Source organism: Lynx rufus, unplaced genomic scaffold (genome assembly GCF_022079265.1).
Source record: "Lynx rufus isolate CCGP_SWC_20201006 ecotype Redwood Valley unplaced genomic scaffold, mLynRuf1.p SCAF_2, whole genome shotgun sequence".
Classification (NCBI taxonomy): Eukaryota; Metazoa; Chordata; class Mammalia; order Carnivora; family Felidae; genus Lynx; species Lynx rufus.
The window spans coordinates 90307004-90327878 of record NW_025814834.1 but is presented as its reverse complement, the minus strand read 5'-3'; the positions used below and the strand labels follow the sequence as shown (position 1 = coordinate 90327878).

At 34.3% G+C, this 20875-nt stretch overlaps 1 protein-coding gene across 1 annotated transcript in view; it reads right to left on the bottom strand.

The window, feature by feature from the left end:
* Positions 1 to 20875, bottom strand: part of LRP1B (LDL receptor related protein 1B) — a 1918909-nt gene that overhangs the window by 132485 nt on the left and 1765549 nt on the right. Inside the window, exons 69-75 of the mRNA XM_047084146.1 lie at positions 18535 to 18664; positions 16592 to 16698; positions 16121 to 16253; positions 8945 to 9067; positions 3647 to 3772; positions 2534 to 2671; positions 519 to 653 (exon numbers count right to left, since the gene is read on the bottom strand). Coding sequence (XP_046940102.1) covers positions 519 to 653; positions 2534 to 2671; positions 3647 to 3772; positions 8945 to 9067; positions 16121 to 16253; positions 16592 to 16698; positions 18535 to 18664 — 892 coding nt within the window. The remainder of the gene's footprint in view (positions 1 to 518; positions 654 to 2533; positions 2672 to 3646; positions 3773 to 8944; positions 9068 to 16120; positions 16254 to 16591; positions 16699 to 18534; positions 18665 to 20875) is intronic.

Genomic DNA, 20875 nt, shown 5'->3' with positions numbered 1-20875 from the left:
TAAGTAAGTTGACAGAGATTTACTTAGATCCTGTCTTTAAATTTTAGAAGGCACTCTTGATAATATAAAGCACTGTTTAAGACATGGTGTTAGGACAAAAGCCCACAGTTCTTTAAAGTGAATTACCTATTGCAGCACTGTAAATGCCACAACTCAAGAGAAATGGGTCATTATAAACATGTTCTTTCATGAAGTGTCTCTAATTCTTCAATAGTTCCTGAACCAGCAATTTTGTTATTTGCATTTCAAAACAGAGTTGTAACAGTACAATTGAAATTCCTACAGGTCTGAATCTGCTATAGAAAAGGCTTTGTAGCCCCAGAAATGGTTAGCTTAGCCATGCAAACAAAACAGGCTCTTGACCCCAAGGACTTCCACTCTTGTAGGTAAAATGGTATCCCGTAGACACACACCATTCTGATGAAAATCAGTCCCATGTCATCTCACAATTTAGCAGCCTCATGAGTCTTTTATTACCTAAAGATTTAAGAGCAAGCTGTTGAGGAAATGTACTATACCTTCACACTGTCTGTTTTTCATGTTTCTCTGAAATCCAGGCTTACAGCGACAAAAAACAGATGTTTTTATTTGATTACAATATGCATCATCTCCACACGGATTCACATTATCTTCACAGGTATATTCAGCAGGAGCTAGGATTTAAAAATACCATCAAAACTAATATAATTCTAATTCCTGAAGTGGGAGTTTACTTTTTTTCTTAATTTGAAATTATGTTTATTATTCCATAGATAACTCTTCTTGAATTTATAAGATTATGATCTTCTCTTTATATAAGCCCTTATTTCTTATACAGGTATAGAAGCAGATAAAAAACTGAACTCATTTATATTAAATATAGTTTAGGCCAAACTGTCAATAGCTGATATTTACAGCTGTAATTGAAGTACACTACTATGTAAAAGGAAGTCAAGAGTCAATATTTCTAATGACAAGTTATCACTGCAATGTTATGATATATGAGTACTACATCCTTCTCTAGGAATCAAATGGTTTCCTAGAAGCTACCTAAAGATGTGGACATTGATTGCTAACCTAAATTTAGTACTCAGGAATTCGGTCAAGGGTACTACCATGTTACTGAAGCAAGTATGCTAAATCATCAGTTCTTAAAATTTTTTTTCGTTTGAAAATATATTCGAGGAGGAACACGCTCCAGTGGTTGTGGACTGTTAAAAAAGTCAGGGCAGACTATGTGTTATTTGTAATTCCAGCATAGTAGTTGCAATTTCATAGCTTTATCTCCAATTCCAGAAAACTTTTTTTTTTTTTTTTTTAAGTAGGCTCTACAGCCAGAATGGAGTCCAACCTGGGGCTTGAACTCATGACCCTGAGATGAAGACCTGAGCTGAGATGAAGAGTCAGACACTTAACTGACTAGGCCACCCAGGCACCCTTCCAGAAAACATTTTAGAATGCAAATAAATGAGAGGAAAATTATCATGAAAATAATGTTGAATTAGCTCTATTTTACTTACATATATCAAATAATTTTGAAATATGAGAACTTTATGAGAATTGTAACCATTATTCATCCCACTGATTCTTGAATATTTTATAATTAATTAAGGTACACCAGTAGACTTAGACTTCAGTTGAGATATATGTGACCATATCCTGGTGGGTATTGTTTCATCACTGAGTGAGGAATAATTCAGATGCATAATGTGAAGAAATGAGACCCCATAATAGGAAGTATTTTATGACTTTTATGAGAAATCTGAATTTAGAGTCATAAGTTTGGTTATTTTTCTTAATGTGGAAAATCAGATATCAAATATCAAACACAAAAATAACCAAGGTCTAATAAGTCAAATATCATCACACTCTAAGACATAAAATGATAATGTCTTCTTTTTTTTTTTTAATTTTTTTTTTCAAGTTTATTTATTTTTTTTGGGACAGAGAGAGACAGAGCATGAACGGTGGAGGGGCAGAGAGAGAGGGAGACACAGAATCGGAAACAGGCTCCAGTCTCTGAGCCATCAGCCCAGAGCCCGACGCGGGGCTCGAATTCCCGGACCGCGAGATCGTGACCTGGCTGAAGTCGGACGCTTAACCGACTGCGTCACCCAGGCGCCCCAATAATGTCTTAAGAATAACTTGGCAATGGATTAAAATTTTAAAACATGGAATAAATTATTAAGACCTTGACCATCTTTCACTCAAATATTGTAAGAGGCAAAAAAAATATTAAATTTATACTTTATAAAATAAAATATTAAGGAATATAGATTTATTTGCTGACATCAAAGTCTATAATTGGATACTGAGATCTCAGGTTCAGTACTAACAAGGATACTCATTCTAAAATCAACTTCTTCCATCTCATGCTTTCTGATATTAATTTAACTGGCATTCTAAGGCTGCTTTGGCAAAGGCTTACAAAAATAAAGGCATCAAGTAAGCCTTTGAAAACAGTATTTTGTTACACCAGTAAAGAAAATTTTAGTCATGTTGAAGTAGAAATTGAACTTGAATGTTGCTACACTTTAACAGAAAATAAACTCACTTATTCTGCAGCCTTGTTCATCTGAACCATCTCCACAGTCATCAAGTTGATCACACTGGAGGTCCATGGGGATACATTTTTTATTATTGCAAGCAAACTCATCTTTTTTACATGGTCTTGCTTTGTATGTAAGCTTACCTATAAAGTCATTAAAAATGATTAGTGCTTCAAAGAATAAAAACACATGTTTTAAATCATTTTTTAAGTTTATTCATTTATTATTTCTGAGAGAGAAAGAGAGAAAGAGAGAGATAGCACAAGTAGATGAGGGGCAGAGAGAGAGAGGGAGACACAGAATCCAAAGCAGGCTCTAGGCTCCTCACTGTCAGCACAGAGCTGGACGCAGGGCTCTGAAACTGTGAGATTGTGACCTGAGCCAAAGTCAGGTGCTTAACCAAATGAGCCACCCAGATGCCCCAAAAACAAATTTATTGAGTAAATTAACAGGTTCTTACTAAACACTATGAAAAATATGGCTCCATGATCATTTATTTGAAGCTCGTAGGCCAAAAAAAAAGATTCTGAAATTCTGGACTTTCAGAAAAATAACAGTTCATTCACCCTGTAATAAGTAACGCTGTATTTCCACAAGAAAATGTTTGAATTTCACCCTAAATGGGAATTTCTTTTTAAAGTAATACAAACTTCCTCAGACCAGTTCCAGTCAGGGTTTGTCACAAAATCATTTTGCTACATGCATTAGTAAAGCCTTTGGTTTTAAGAGTTTTGTTAATTTCACAACTGTGAAGAAAGGATTGTGTATACAGACATACAATCTTTGTTAGCACTCTCCCCTCCAGGAGCTGTTTAACAGAGAACCTTTTGAAACCACCATGTTTTTTCTCTCTTGCAGTATTTTCTGGAATAAAGTGTGTATAACCAATAGAGATTTACAGACTAGCAGAGACTTTGCATAAAGCCACATAGCTCTACTATTCAAATGAACGTTAGCAGATTATTTTCATACCTTGTCAGAAAAGCAAGTGTCTGAAAAAAACATACCCTCAGACATGCCACATGGAAAATACTTCTTTTTAATTTTTTGAGCCCCCAAACCATTATATTATCTTGTAGCTGTCACTGAATCAATTATTTCACATTAAATGGATTTACCACCACAGTGATCTTCATCGGAATTGTCCCCACAGTCATCAATCCCATTGCACATTTGCTCAGGCTGCAGGCATATTCTGTTATTTCTGCATCTGTAAGGTCTTGTGGGTGGGCAAAGAAACTTGGCTGAAAAAAAAAAAAAGAAAAAGACAAAGCAGTTCCTTTGGGTCAGAACTTACAATTCTTTTGTTTGTTTGTTTTGGTCTTTCTTTTTTTGTTGTTTCCTTCTTTTGAAATCCATAGTCTAGTTTTTATGAATATCTTTTGTTGTGGAAATTGCCTACATGCAGGTACTAGAAAATGTGTGATAATAGAAGCTATGATCCTAGTTATTTATATTAACTACAGAAAAGAGTACACAGCTGCAATGAAATAAAGTAAGAAAAAGAGCCAAACTTCATGGTCTCATTTCCAGATGCCTTATCTTAGCTGACTTCACTTGGTGTACCAAATTAATTTATGCCTGCGGTTTATACAACATGGCAGGACACTTAGCTATTTGAAAGAGCAATTTCACACAGAAGAGAGCTTGAGCAAGCATATGTTACAGGCCCAAATTTGAAAATAGGTCATCCAGTGAAAAAAATGTCCCAACAATACTATAACTGTGTTTCTTGCTCTGTGTTTCTGTACAGAAATGTGTGAATAAGTATTTGAGTCACATAGATGATCTTTGTTATTTATTTTTAATATGTCTGTATATATGTATCTCTGTGTGTGTGTGTGTGTGTGTATGTGTGTGCGTGTGTAAAAGAGACAACAGTGAAAGCTGGAGAATTTTATCCTGTCCTATCCATCATTATGGAACTGAAGACTTCCACCCTTGGAGTAGGAAACATCTCTAATGACTCTTTATCTTTAGATGTGGAATACTCCAAGCTCTTTCATTGGTTTTCTGATCTTCTCACTCTTGAATTCTCTGCTGATCTTCTCATTCTCATGGATTTACTTGACACAATACCCTTCAAACTTTCAATTCACTATCTAATTCTAGTATCTCATAATTGATTATAGGATATCCCCTCAAGAATTTCAAATTCGGTAAGTCAAAACCCCATTCTTTGTCACCTTCCCATTACTTCCTTCTCCCTGAGCATAAACTATGTGCTATTTCCATAGTTCAGTTAGTAGTACATCATAGCCACAGTCTGGGATTATTCTAAAGCATTCCACTTATTGGCCTTCAACTCTTATTAGTCAACAGTCCTGCTGATACAGTCCCCAAACTTGCCTTCTTCTTTCTTTCCATGCGTACCAGTTACAATACCTTGGCTCTTCATTATCTCTTACAGAGAAAACTGAAGTAGAATCCTAAATGTCTTCATTTCACTGCCCAATGTAAGATCTTCCAAAAGATATCAGAAGAATCCACCTGACACATTAATCTGATCATCTCTTCCACAGTTATCCAGCACTTACAGAATAATATTTAAGATACTTTACATGGCATAATAGACAGATCATTACTTTGTCCCTGTCACTCCTACAGACTCATCCCTTTTATCTCTTAAAATTCCAGCAATATTACTTTATTAGCTCCTTAAATATGCCATACTCCTTCTTTCTTGACCTCCTTGGTTTAATTGAAATCTGGTTCCCACTCCAAGCATAGTTCTTCCCCTTTAGGTCTTTTAGGAATGTCTCTTAAATTACTCAAACCTCATATTATCTCATGTTTAAATACACCCTTAAGTTCCTAATTTAGCTTTCAGAAATTTGTTACATCATCACACTCTATTTAAAAAAATAAAAACAAAAACTATTATGCATTTGATTATACATCTTTCTTATTGCCATTTTCTCATCAACCTTTATTGTAAACATCACCGCCTCCCCAATTTACCAAAGACTGTAGCACCACCCTTCATAGTCATTGCTCTCCATCCAAACTCATTTCCACATCCTAGATGACATCAATATCCACATGAACAAACCGACCAATAGCTGTACCTCTTAGAGCCTTGAGTTTCTCATACCCAATGACCTCTTACTCTAATTCACCTAAGCCACCCACTGCCCTAGAAGGTTGTGAAGATTGGAAGATTTCAAGAAATTTCTCTTCTTAATTCAGTCAGTGACATTTCCTGTTGCCAGCAGGTAAGAACACTAACTGATCCACATAAGTGCACCTGGATATACTGTTTCCTCCAATTGCTTCATTTACAAAGCCACTAATTTGAATGCTGCACGTTCTGCCCACCACCTCTTACTTTCCCAACTTTCTAGTTCAACCAGTCTCATTAATATCCTTTTTCTGTCTATGGTAAAACTTTAGCTCATTGATTTATCTACCTTTTCCTATTCTCCAATGTTTTTGTCTTTACTTCCCTCTATATTGACAGTTGATCCCATGCTCTTTGACAAGTATTTACTGGTAACTTATTATACTTTTAACACTGTTCTAAGAACTTACTTAGAAACTCACTTTAGTACAAATAATATGGATTATCTGGCCTTTTTCTCTTTTTCACACCATGGTATTCCTTAATATTCATTGTTCCCATTCTATTCTGACTCTTTTTTATCCCATAGAATTCCATAATATCCATTCTGACTCTCAAATTTATAACTCTAGACCAGCTTTTTAAACTTCAGAACCGAATATCTAAGGCCTACTTGAAATCTATACTTGAATGTCTCCTCAAATGTCTCTCAAACCAGGCTTTTAATCTTTACTTACAATACTGTTCCTCTTCCTATGTTCCCCATGTATTCAACGGTGCAAACAAAAACACCTTATACATTATACTTAGTAACTTCCTCTCCCTTGCCCCATATATCTACTCTATTATTTAATCCAATTTATTTTGTTTTTCAAACCACCTTCAGATCTGTGGTATATTTGCCATCATGTGCTATCATTATATTAATCCAAGCTAACAGCATGGCCTGCCTAGAGTATAGCAATTATCTTACTTAAACTTGCACCTTTCTATCCAGTATTTGTAAAATATAAATAGGACTATAGAACTGTTCTGCTTAAAACGTTTTAGTATTCTTAATTGTTTTTAGGCTAAACTTAAAAATCCTTATAGAGATTTACAAGGTTCTAGACTCTTCTGTCTCTTCAGTTTCATCTGAAACCAATATCTACCTGTTCTGCACGCTCCAAGTACATGGATCTTTCAGTTCCTCCAGGAAGCTATGGATTGCTTTGCTTCAGGGTCTGTCTACATCTTGTTTCCTTTGTCTACAACATTGTGTCATCCACCTTCCCTCCACCCCATCCCTTTCACCTACTTGGCAATGATTTATCTCTCAGACTGTAACTCAAATGTTATTTTCCATAAACCAAGATTGAATAAAATCCCTCTGGGTCTATTCTTTTATAACTTACTCTACTTTTTTGTCAATGCATGTATCATCATTTGTAGCCATATATTTTTTTTTAGATCATTTGAATCCCTATTCTACTAGCTTCTCAGTTCTGTGAAGTCAGGGTCCATGTCTGTTTCTCTCATCATTATATTACTAAAAATAATAATAGTCTCTAACTTAACAAATATTTATTAAGTGAATGAATGACACTTTTCTTCACGCTGTTCATAATGTCTACAGTGTATTTTAGTTTGGATCCTTCAAAACTGTAGCTTTCTGAATTCCTCTTTATGTAGACTTCATCTTATTCCTCTCTATCTTACTTATACCTTTTACTTAATTCCACCATTTCTTGAAATACAATGTATGAAAATTACGATTTGTACAGTCAGATTAAGATCTTGTCAGAGAGAACCATGTGCTGTTCATTTTTTTTTTTTTAATAATCCCAATTACTTAGCACAGTCGCTGGTACATAACAGATTGACTCAATGTTTATACTGATGACCGAGGGGAATGTAAAAACATGCACAGAATCAAGCTGGATGTAGTTTAAGTTTTCCAGCAGCTGTCACTGAGACTCACTTCCTGGCCCTGAAAGTAGTCCTGGGGCTCTAACTCTGGAGCCTCACATGGTTAATTAGTTAGCGACCATTTGCTATTCTACTCACTAGTTGTGTGCGGAAGTGGAATAGACAATAGAAAAATAATTACATAAATATATACACATATATAATTTTATATATATACATAACTTATAAAAATAATAGGTTCTGGCTCGAAACTGGTAGATAAGTTCATATTTTCCATATATTATAATTCAGACACAATATAATCTCTAGTGATTCTCTAGAATCCATTTTGCAAGATTATGTAACACAAAAATTGAAACTTAGTTATGTCTCTCATCAGTTGTGCCTGCAGAGAACACTCTCCAAAAACTGTCATTTTTATGTTTTAAATCCCTTTAAAAATAAAGCTGTCTTCTTGTTTTGAAATTTTTATTCAATTGTAATGTCAGTATTCAATGTCATCATCTATTCAAAAATATTGGTTTAACCTGGTGCACCAAACAGAACAAAGAATTTGAGTATGTATACTCACTCAGTCTATGTTTTCTTTAATTCACCTGATGTGCTATTTAATTGTATCCAAAGTAGTAGTATTTTTCTTTAAATTAGTGGTAAAATACATTTTTGCTGAGATTAGATACAAATAATAATAATAAGGGCTAAAAATTTCTGCTACATATAAGAAAATTGGACGTTGATAGTTGTTGGTTGCGTAAGTACGCTCTTGACAATTATCAGTTAAGAGTAACTTGAATTTGAAGAAACAATAACTTTTTTAGGATTTTCAGATTAAAATATTAAATAACTCCTAATTTCAGTTCCCTGCCTACATCTAAATATATATAAAAATCTATTAATATATTTATATTTATAACATAGAATATATATGTATAAATAATATATATTTTAATATATTTAAATATTAAAATATAATGATATATTTACATGTTAAATATATTAATATATTCACATATTATCTTCATATAGATCTTCCTTCTCTGAACAACCTTGGTCTCAGTAGTGGGTAACTTGTGGAGCTACATGATTTTATTATTCACATTTTTCCCATGTGGTTATCTGTCCAAAAAGAAACATGATTTAGCCTAAAGGACCACTTTGGTACAAAGCCGAAGTCTTCGTATGAAACTTCTACAGTTCAGACCATTACTATCTTTGAGTAGTGTTGACATGTGCAAGTTCAGATTTAAGAGGGTTCTCTGTAAATTCATCAGCTGTTGGACAGGGTAATCTCTTATTACCTGAACAAAAGCTGTATCTGTGGTTTTACTTTATCTACCTAACCACAGGATGGCAGACTTTGTGGTTCACCTCACCACTTCATTGATTCATGCCAGTGCATTTGATTCAGAGATGAGAGTAAAATCTAGACCCATGTGAAATGCCATACCACACATATCAGGGGCTTCATCTGAGTTGTCTCCACAGTCGTCTTCTCCATCACACACCCAGAAATGTAGTTTGCAAAGGGAATTATTGCAGAGAAACTCATCTGCTCTACATATATTTCCTCCTTTATTTTGAAACAAAACAGAAAAAAAGACACAGAAATGTAGCATAATTAATGCCAGTCAGCAGGACACATATTCTTGTAATTCTTAGCATAGTATCTAGTTTCTCATTTCCTTACACTTTTTTCCTGTATAGTACTAGGGACAAGCAGTATCCAAGATTTTTTTTTTTAGTTACTCATGTTTAGTTGACTTTTCAAAACAATCTGATATTACCAAGGCATATCATAGTTCCTTTAGAAAATACTGATAAGATGGTAGAAGGAAGTTTTCTTAAGTATAAATTATCTTATATTTCACATAATTTTTATGTTACTGTAGAGAAACTTAGGTTTTAAATAGTATTAGTTTTCATTATAAAAATTGTGTTGTTTTGGAAAGAAAAGACACTTTTAAAAATTTTAGATAATTCAGCTGTATCTGGAAACTGACAAACTGAATTGCTAAAAGAGAGAATAACCAATAAAAAGTTTTGAAGTCACAGAAAACTAATTAAGTTTATAACAGAAGTTGGTGATGTGGTGAAATATTATAGTCATCCTGGTAAAAACTGTGCAATAGTGTAGTGACTTTTTTGTGCATTTTGTAAACGTTTGCATTTTTTCTCTTTTCACAATTCAACAGAAAGCATGAAGAATGCAAGGATATACTCACTCAAAATTAAGTATATTTATCACATACAAAGGAACCAAAATAGTAACAATTTTGGAGGGAATAATAAGGCTGGGTCTGTGAAGGTCAAACAGCTCATCTTGTTGAGTTTTGACTCGCATACACATCTTTAATAATTAACTTACAGTAGCAAAGATTTAACTTAACAAATGACAGAACAAGATTTGGATTTTAGTGTAATAACAGTAGCTACAGTGTGGAGAACTTGGAAATGAAGGTAGTGAGAGTAAAGCCAAGGCTGGAGCAAAAAGACCAGTTTGAAGAGGTATTGCGGAAGTACAGAACTCGATTTCGAACTAGCTTCTGTTGAACTGTTGAAAGTGCTTCGGGAAGTAGAATCCTCAGGATCTGATGGCTAAATAGATGAGGGTGGTGAGGAGAGTGAGTAGTCAAACACAGCACTCAATTTTTGGCTTATCTGGGGCATTTGGTGACTGTCGGTGTTGTGCAAAAAAAAAAACATAAATAAAGGAATACAGCAGGAAGAGCAAGCTTACTAGAAATAATGACACAATTCATGTGAAGTACTAGTAGGACAAGCATATAGTGATATTTAGTAGGATAGTGGATAAATGTGTTGAAATATAGGATAGGTTCTAAGCTGTAAATAGACAACTAGGGATGATCAGAATGTAGTTGTTATTTGGAATTTAGAACAAAACAGAGATCAGCATTTAAAGATTGGATAAAGGGGTGTCTGCAAAAGAGGCTGAGGCTAGTTAGCCAGAGTGGTTGGAGAAATACCTAAAAAGTGTCTCAACAAGAAGGTAGTAGTTAGCACATGTATATAATGCTAAGAGAGGAGGTCCAATGAAGTGGTGGTGAATTTAATGAAATGTTTGTGGTTGGTTAATATTAGACGAAGAAGTAGTAGGTACCGTAACCATCCATCCCTTTCTAGGAGTTTGCCCTTGAAGGGAAGGAGGAGAGGAGAAGGCTAGGTGATTAACAGCCTAGTAGCTTCTGTGGAGTAAAACTGATATCTGATATACTCAAGTGCTTCTGAAAATAATTCAGTAGACAGAGTAAGCTTGAGGATACAGAAGAGAGAAAAGGTAATTAATATAACAAAGTCCTTGAGAATCCAGGAAGTGTGAAGGATTTGAGATCTAAAGTATCTACCTTATACTAAAGGTGTAATAGGTCTTCCATTTCAAGAGGAAGGAAGAGGGAAAGGCTAGGCTAGGCACAGCTATAGGTAGATTTGTTAATTTGGTGAACAGATATTGAAAAAAGCTCAAAATTTTTATTATTTCTGTGAAGTAAAGGCGAGGAGGAAATTCAACTTGTTAAAAACTTCGTATGTTTGGTGTGCCTGAGTGGCTCAGTTGGTTAAAAGTCTGACTCTTGATTTCAGCTCAGGTCATGCTCTCATGATTTCTGAGATCGAGCCCTGCATCAGGCTCTGTGCCATCAGATTCTCTCTGCCTCTCTCTGCCCCTTTCCTGCCCCTGTGTGTGCATACATTTTTTAAATATTTTTATTAAAAAAAATAAATAAAAACTTGATATGGTTAATGGTATACAGATGATTAGAGAAATATAGGATGATTGCTTAGAATCTTAAGTAATAGTTGAAGCTGAGATCAAGACTTTGTAGTGATGTCAATCTGAACAGTTCTAAGAGTTTCCTGCAAAAATGTTTAAGAACTGGCACAACCTACATTGGCATCTCTGAGGACTAACAAACTGTATAATAGGGAAAAACATAAGTCCATGGTAAGTCCACGATGGTGAGTATCACCATGTGAGACTGACAACATAGTATCTGACACTGGGGTGCCCCTTTCTTTCAACTTCTGCAATACTCAAATCTAAAATGCCCTAATTCTAACAGTAATTTCAAGTATCAAAACCCATGCAAGAAAATATATTTAACAACTATCTGAAAACAATAAAAAGATAACATGTACGGTGTTTAATACTGAAGAAACTTAAATATGAATACCGATACAAAGTAAGTGCTTAATTTAATATCAAAATTCATAGAATGTGAAAGTTATATTCGTTCAGAATAAAGATTCTCAAGACTAAATCTCATTGCATGTTCCATTTTACAATGGATTATATTCAAACAAAATTTGTGAACTCTTGACATCCTCTGATTCTTTTAAAAATTCTATTTGTAGCACATCAGTCTTGTTAAAAAGAAAAAAAAATGATTTCCCAAAGGTATCATATTAGATAATATTATAATTTGCCCCATAAAAGTGTTGGGCATATTACTATTTTTATGAAGAAGAAGAGAAATATAAATGAAATCACAGTTGTAATAGTAAGGCAAAGGTTTTGTAATAACTTACTAAAGCCTTGCTATTATACCATGAAGAATTTGCATTAAAAAATGCATCATGGGGCTACCATGATACCCTGAGTCTAACATAAAATGCTTATTTTGAAATGGCATGAGGCACATATAAGCAAAAAAGGAGATTTAAAGAGATAATTTAAAGAGATTAGCTGTATCAAAATTCCAGTTTCCTAGTCTTTAGTCATGTTCTTATTCAGCACAACAGGAGGTTATTAGAAGATATAAATAAATAAATAAGTAAATAAATAAATAAATAAATAAGCTTTTGGCAGGTTCATAGAAATCTGACCAGGCACGTCATCACAGAAAATAAACATCTAGAGTTCCCATTTTAATTTGGGTGGAGGGAAGGTTTAACATATGAAAATATTTTATAATTTTCATAAATAGTTAACACATTTTTGAGCTGATGATAACTAAAAAGAATAATTCTCAATCTTGCCCACTAAAATTGCTAAGGAAAGCAAAGTTTGGGAGCTCAAGCCAAAAAAAAAACCCAAAAAACAAAACAAAACAAAACAAAAAACAAAACCCACCAAGTTTCCGTGTTTTATCTTTAAAAATATGAACGTTGCTTTTAATTCCACAGTATTTGGGGGTTCGTCTTTTTAAAGTAAACCAGTAAAATGGATTCACTTGGAAAATGTTTCATGTTTGTCCTGCATCTTGCCTTCCAGCCCCCAACACTTAGTTCATGTGTCAGGTTTTGGGATGAATGGAAGGCTGATTTAATAGCAGAGAGATTTATTTTGGCATTTCATTTCCTCAGTGCCTTGAAGTACATCTATCCAATACCTAAACCACTTCCTGGAAGTAAAATACTAGAAATCTGAACTTGATCATGCTTTAAGGTACATCCATACAGGATCAAATATTTTAACCATCAAGATAATTCACTGGAATTTATCTAGCAGCAAAGAAACATAAGAAAAGTTAGAAATATTAGTGTGGAGGGAAGGAGAGCTTTGACACATTTCTAAATGATTGAATTAAAGGTCCTCAACTCTTTTTTAATCAGTAGGCTTAAACTTTTAGTAGGGTCATTTTAAATCTAAAAGGCAAGTCAGATTTCAAATTCTATACTGCTTTTTTTTTTAACTGTAAGGTTTGTTTTTTAACCTTGAATTCTTTGTTCAAACAAACATTTCTAATGAAATTTTAATATTAAAAAAAAAGATAAATCCTGACAGGATTGCCCTCACACACACACACACACACATGCACATTCACTTATTTTCCAGATATTCTTACAGGTCTTGGAGACATCTCACTGTGATTGGATTTGTTAGTATAATAAATGAGCACAGAAACTTTCCTACAGGTAAGACAAGGAATTAGATCTCTTGATTCTCATTTCAGTAATTCTCTGTGTCTAATACATAGTGCAAATTCTACCACCATCTCCTTTTGAAAAAAAAAAAACAACAACAACATTTGAAGACTCCTTAAAAGCTTTGGAAAACTTCTCATTATGCTTAAAATTGGAACTAAATTCTATAGCATGAATCTTCACTAACTTATAGTTCCCAAACACTTAAACTTTCTCTCACCTATGAGACTTTGTGCATAATGATCCCACTACCTGGAATCTATTTCCTCATTCTGTTTGCATACCTAATTTTTTACATTAAGAAACTCACATTCCAACAGGGGAAACAGTCAACTAATACAGAAGTAATTATATTAGAAAGAAGAATATAATAACAAGTATGTAATCAAAGGGCTTCTAGGGAAACTCCAGAAGAGACTGAGATTTGGTTGAAGACAGTAACAACTGAATGGACTTAAAAGGAGAGATATAATTCTTATTGGCAAAGTTATTGAGATGGCAGAAATAGTAGAGGAATCCGGCAAGATGTTGAAAAGCATGGAAGATGTTGCTAGATTTATTCTTTGATTTGGCTAGGATGTATGATACATAAAGAGAAATAATAGAGTATAAGAGTAGGAAGATAAAACAGGATCATTCTCTTGTAACACTGACTGCCATATTTGTAAGTAACCAGAAAGGAGCTTCAAGTAAATATTTACATAGTCAGAGTTACACTTCAATAAGATGAACCTGGCAGCAGTGAGCAGAATGTATTGGAGTTGACTTACATGGTAGTATATATGCCCAGGCAGGGCAGGAAGCAATGAGAGAAATAGCCAGACTGGTGATAGAGACTGAAATTAAGGGAATGGAGCTTAATAGCTAGAAAATGGAAAATGATGAGTAACTTAATTGTCCCGAAGTCTTAGAATATGACTGTATTTAAGACCTTTTGGTGCCAGAATGTCTACAATGTTTGATGTCTCTAAATTGGAATGTGAATGTGAGAACTTAACCAAAAGTAGAAACAGCTACTAAGGAAGTCTAACCTTTTATGGCTCTATATAATGCACTGCAGATTCCAAATGAGAACTAGGATTTCTTCTCCTGAATATTACAACACTTTATCAGATTTGAGATGGAGATCTTAGCAAATCATAAAGGTTTGATCTAATATTAAAGGAAATGGAGGGCATTTTTTCTTCGAATGACTAGATATTTATAGAAGTAAAATTTTATTATTTTCTTTTTTAAAAAAAGCTTTTATTCAAATTCCAGTTAGTTAACATACAGTGTTACATTAGTTTCATGTGTACAATGTAATGATTTAACACTTCCATACAATACCCAGGGTTCCTTACAACAAGTGCCCTCCTTAATCCCCATCACCTACTTGACCCCCCTGCCCCCCCCCCCCACTCCCCTCTGGTAATTATCAGTTTGTTCTCTATAGTTAAGAGTATGTTTCTTGGTTTGATTGTCTCTCTTTTTCTCCCCCTTTTGTTCATTTGTTCTATTTCTTGAATTCTAAATATGAATAAAGTCATATGGTATTTGTCTTTCCCTGACTGACTTATTTTGCTTAGCATTATACTATCTAGCTCATTCATGTTGTTGCAAAAGTATATTTAAACTATATAAACCCTGAGCACACGTTCAAATGCCTTGCAGCCTACATCAGTATCTAGTATCATTTCTGTTGATGATACTCCAAATATTCCATAATGTAAAGTACATCAAGAGACTTTAATTTTTTTTAATGTTAATGTATTTATTTTGAGAGAAAGAGAGAGCATGCAAGAGCGTGAGCAGGGGAGGAGAAAAGAGTGAGAGGGAGAATCCCAAGCAAGCAGGCTGTTTTGCACTGTCAGTGCAGAGCCTGATGCGGGGCTCCATCTCGTGAACTGTGAGATCATGACCTGAGCCCAATCAGGAGTCGGATGCTTAACCCACAGAGCCATCCAGGTGCACTCCTTGAGAGACTTTTGTAAGCAGGTTAAAAAAAATTTTGCATTTAAACAATGTATTTAACATTATTAAAATAATAAGAATTATGGAATTTGTGATCATTTTAAGCTTTGCCCCACAATTTTTTTTTTTTGCTTTCCCTTCATTGACTCTAAAGTAGGAATAATTGCTGCTTTTATGTGGTGAATTACAATTAAAAAGTTGTTATCTGTCAGGAAATATTTTAACATAGCTAAAAATAATGTACTGCAAAATTAAAAGTTGTCTTCCAAACTGACAAAAAATGTAGGTCATTTTCTTAACCATATGGCAAAAGGGAAATTTGGGGCACGACCTGCAGCTGTGTATCAGTATGTGTATGTGTAATATGGTATGCCATATGTTATTATTCTTTCATAGTAAGGCAGGCAACATGGAAGAGAAATGCACACCAAAAATACTTCTGTAGTAATGGCTACAAGCGGTTATGTTCCCTGTATCCTTCTGCCCCTATCCCTGACCCAGCATCTAGTCCAAAGCCATGCTTGTGATAGGATGCAATAAAAACCTGCACTTTGGTTACCTTTGTCATATGAAAACTAACACTGCACTCTATCTGGAAATTATCCAGATTTTGCTTACCCAGAACAGGATATTATGTAATGAAATAAGAATGGGTAAAGAGAATCATTTAATGATCCTATTTTTTGCCTCTAGCACACTATTGACTTGACACAGTATTTTAACCGCCACTCTCTTATTTACACACACACACACACACACACACACACACACACACACACACACCCCTTACCTCTGTCACAGTTCTGTTCATCACTGCCATCCACACAGTCATGAATGCCATCACAAAGCCATCTAATTGGAATACAGTGGGCTTTATTTCTGCATCGAAACTGATCTTCCTTACACTCAGTCACACAGTCCATCTGTTCAAATACAAATAGGCACTGCAGTTTTCATTAATGATAATGATATAGTCACAGGAAAAACAAACATGCAGCTGACAATACCGGAGATTTATTACACTGTGGGCTTTCTTTTATTTTGACTTAATGAATATAACCCCTACAAATGACAATAAGATTTAGTATATGAACAGCACGCAGATTCGGGTATTTGCTGCAATTACTATATTCAATGTACTTGTCCTAAGATTTTAGACGGCTAAGAATCAAGATTCTCTCTTTACTCTATTTTTATTACATTTGCTTTCCCGAACCTAATTCATGTAATTCAGAGATTTTAATCAAATGATAGATTTTACCTCATCTGAACCATCAGCACAATCATATTCTCCATTACATTTCAAAGATGCTGAAATACATCCTCGGCTGGCACATATATATTCACTTGATGAGCACGTAGGAGAATCTGAATATAATTATAAAGTTAAGATTTAAATTCACTAAAATGAATGATTGCTTTGATAGATAAAAACATATATAAGCATATAAAAAATTCATAGACAGTAATGAAAATAGTTTATATTTAAACTGTACTTAATATCTGATATTAAACATTTATTTAAAATGTGTTTCATAATATTATTGCATTTCATAAAATATATCTCAATGATGTAATAGGCTGTTCAGTAAGTTTTTAACTCACTAAAGACAGAAAGGAAGAAAAAAAAACCCTCTATATCCTCCTTCTCTTTAATTTTGAACAGTTAAATGAATTTTTCATAATTTTAAATTAAATTATTTAAAAACAAAGGCTTCAAGTTGTTTTTAAAACTGTAGTGAGACTTAGTGACCCTTGGGAATGTTGATTTCTATATGCATTATATAAAGCTAAAAGTAGAAATCTTGGCATGGTCTCATAGACCCCATGATATCTAGCTGGCTGTGTTGACATAAATGTCATATTTGCATAAGTTCTGAGAAGTATTTTTGTTTTGGGGTCTTAAACATGAATATATACATAATTAACTGAGTCTATAGAATCTGAAGTATTCTTTTATGACATAGAAAATAAAAATAGCATGTGGATATTTAAAATTTTTTTTTCAATGTTTATTTATTTTTGGGACAGAGAGAGACAGAGCATGAATGGGGGAGGGGGCAGAGAGAGAGGGAGACACAGAATCGGAAACAGGCTCCAGGCTCTGAGCCATCAGCCCAGAGCCCGACGCGGGGCTCGAACTCACGGACCGCGAGATCGTGACCTGGCTGAAGTCGGACGCTTAACCGACTGCGCCACCCAGGCGCCCCGCATGTGGATATTTAAACTACTATCAGTACCTAATCTAATTAATTGACATAGTAATTATGATTGCTGCCTTAGTCTCTGGGTTTGAGTTAGCTAGGCTTGCCTTCAAATCTCTGGTAGCCAAATGTACTTATATAATGGCTTTGCTTACTCCAAGGATGCTCAGAAGCTTTTTCTTAGAGCTTTAATTCCTTTTAATTGGCAGTGTTTGCCTAGAGATCTGTATTCATATGGAGTCTGAAGATAGGTCTAATATTCAGTAAGAAAAAAGATCAATTAGCAATATCGACCACGGGCAGCAACATGTGTGTCCTGTATCTGCTACTGTCACCTAGGCTCTCAAAGTAATGCTTTTGTGGTTGTACATAGATCATAGCATGATTTTCTCCCAGTAATTGTTTTTTTGGTAAGATGATGCTATTAAAATACCTAAGTATAAAAAAATTAAGTTTTAATGGCCATATTTCTAAGGCTATATTTAGGGGATAAAAACGCACAATAAATTGGGTGTTTTTTCCCCGTACTCTGGTCTTGCTTCCTAATTTTATTTTTATTTTGGACCAAAATGCAAATAGAAATAATATACTTATGCTTTTTCTCAGCTGGTTTCATGTTGAAACTACTGCATTCTTTTCCATAACCTTAATGTCCATAACTGAAAACCTGACTTTTATTGCACTTACAGTTTCAACATATATCACTTTTCCATCTTGGAGGAACAATTCCAAATGGGGTGGAAAGACGGAGAAACCAGAAAATCAAATTTGGGAGTAATGCTTGGATCCCAAACATAGTAATTATCCTACGCTAAAACACATTCAAAACATATAAAGGGTACACTATTTAATTCACCTATAAGCATATCTAAAATCTTATATCTAAAACATAGGCAGTATGTGTGTGCATTTGCCATTGTTTTCTCCTAATTACTGCTTAAAATGGTTTTATACCAAGTTAAAATATCAGCTACATTAACCACCACCTCAATCATTTTACCTGGCTCACAGTTTTTCTCATCTTCTCCATATTTACAGTCTTCATGGCCATCACATTTCCACTTTGCTGATATACACTGGCCATTGGAACACTGGAACTGATCTTTGGAACAACTTGTTTCACAATTTCTCTGTCAAAAACCACACAACACAGTTAACATTAAATTTTTACACTGCCACAAATAAGAAGCCCAGATGGTCATTTAAGCCCACGGCTATATAACAAAACTATAACAATTTTCTATTTTCATTTGTCTCTGTAAGTCTTATGATGACTTACAGAGAAATGAGAAAAGAACATAGATTCTATGGTTCCATCACATCAATTACTCCGAGGAGATCATTTTCCAATAGACAGGAGGTCATGTAATTTTAATAATTATAGGTGACAATAAAGATCGTGGAGGAAATAAAGGGTTAAAATTATCTCTAACAAGTACATCCAGTTCATTGGGAATGGGGTAGCAGGATGAAAGTGAAACAAAGAAGAATGAAGGCAAATCTGTTTTGTGTTGGCAAAAACTTCCTGTAGTGTCCTTCCTTTATCCTTCTTTTCACACCTCTTCCTCCGTCCTTTCACAAACTAGTTGCTGTTCATAATCTTTCTCTCTTCCAACATTTGTTGCTAAAGAACCGTGACAGGAACTGTCACAATTGTCATGTCTGCTAGTTTGCATATAGATTTTATTTGGAAGTCAAACAAGACAGTAGCTATACCTTTGGGAAACCTTTCGATTCTTTATATGAGATCAATAAAAGGGAGCCAGTAGAAATTAAACTTCCTTGGGTCTGACCAGTCCTGTTGATATGGGATGCTCCAATGAAACGTCTTGCTGGGATGACATTTTTCTGTAAGTAATTTCTATTCTTGCCAAAAGATACTTGCCTGTTGCTTTGACAAAAGGTGTAACAGTCACAGCTTATGAAACTCTCACTAAGCGAACCATGTGGATCTGCTACTCCCTGCTTCTTCGCAGTGTCATCCCCATGTAAAGAAAGGGAGTTTACATTCTAAGTTCCTGTAATTTTCTCTTTGCCAATGGTACTTTAATTAGACTGCCCACTATATAATTCATTTTCTTCTTACTGCCTTTCTTCTTCCCTTTTCTCAAGTATTGAGGGGTTACCAGGTACCAGAGTTTCTTAAATAAGAATCCAAAGGAAACTAAGATTTATTCCATGTATTTTTTAAACTCATACACTAACAGGAAATACCATCCCCTAAACCAACAATTGCAATAAAATGCATTGACTGTCAAAATAAATAAGTGTAATTTTAATCATACGGATTCTCAAGGTTTTTATGAAAGGATTTATAGAGGAAGTTTAAACAGAAATGGAACTATTTAAGAAAAGGCTTTTCCTGTGTAAGGATAATTAGAAATGCAGTGCATCTGCAGTGTAAATCCTGTAATAGTAAATGCTGTAAAAGACGGAGAAACAGTCCATGCACTGGTCATGAGAAAGGGATTTCATATGTTTTGTTCACCACCTTACCACCATGTTCAGTATTATAACTGGGACATAATAAGCATTCAATAAAAACTGCCAATGTAATGAATGAATTAATGAATGATGTAGCATATGCAGAAAACAAGGAATATAAATTAAAATTTCACATAACTCAGTTCCAGTAGAATAAGGGTCATGTTTGTCTGTATGATAGGCACCGTGTGTATCTGTGAACCAAATATCTAATACTGCACCATGATTATAACAACTGCTCAGTATATTTGTAGAAATTAATCAAAGGTTATCCAGCAATAAAGTAATTTAAGTAAAACAGCTCAACAACCAATGGCACTGGTGTATCTGTATTGGCAGCAATACAGAAAACATTACTTGTAGATATTTTTTCAATTATCAGAAGATTTCAATCAAGGATCAATTACAGTACAGTTGATGAGTATGTGTGTGTGTGTGTCTGTATTTGGGGGTTACTTAATTATTATTTTAGACTCAAAAGCGTAAAGAAAGAACAGAATAATGAACCTACGTGCCCATCATGCTTGTTTAACAATGACGAACACTTCACTATTCATGTTTCATACATCCTCCATTACACTTATTTATAGTCCTAAGTGTTGTTATACATAACAACAATAGTATCACAACATTCGCAATATCACAAAATTTGCCCAAATCCCTAAAGTTATTAGTCTAAAGTCTAATAACTTAGACTTACTCTAAAGTTATTTCCTATCAATACCTAAAATTTTCTCATTTTTAAAATATTGTTTGGTAAAATAAGGATCTAAAAGAAGTCTATACTTTTGAATTTGGTTTGAGTTTCTTTAAATGAATAACTATTTCCCATTCTCCTAGGGGTGTGTGTGTGTGTG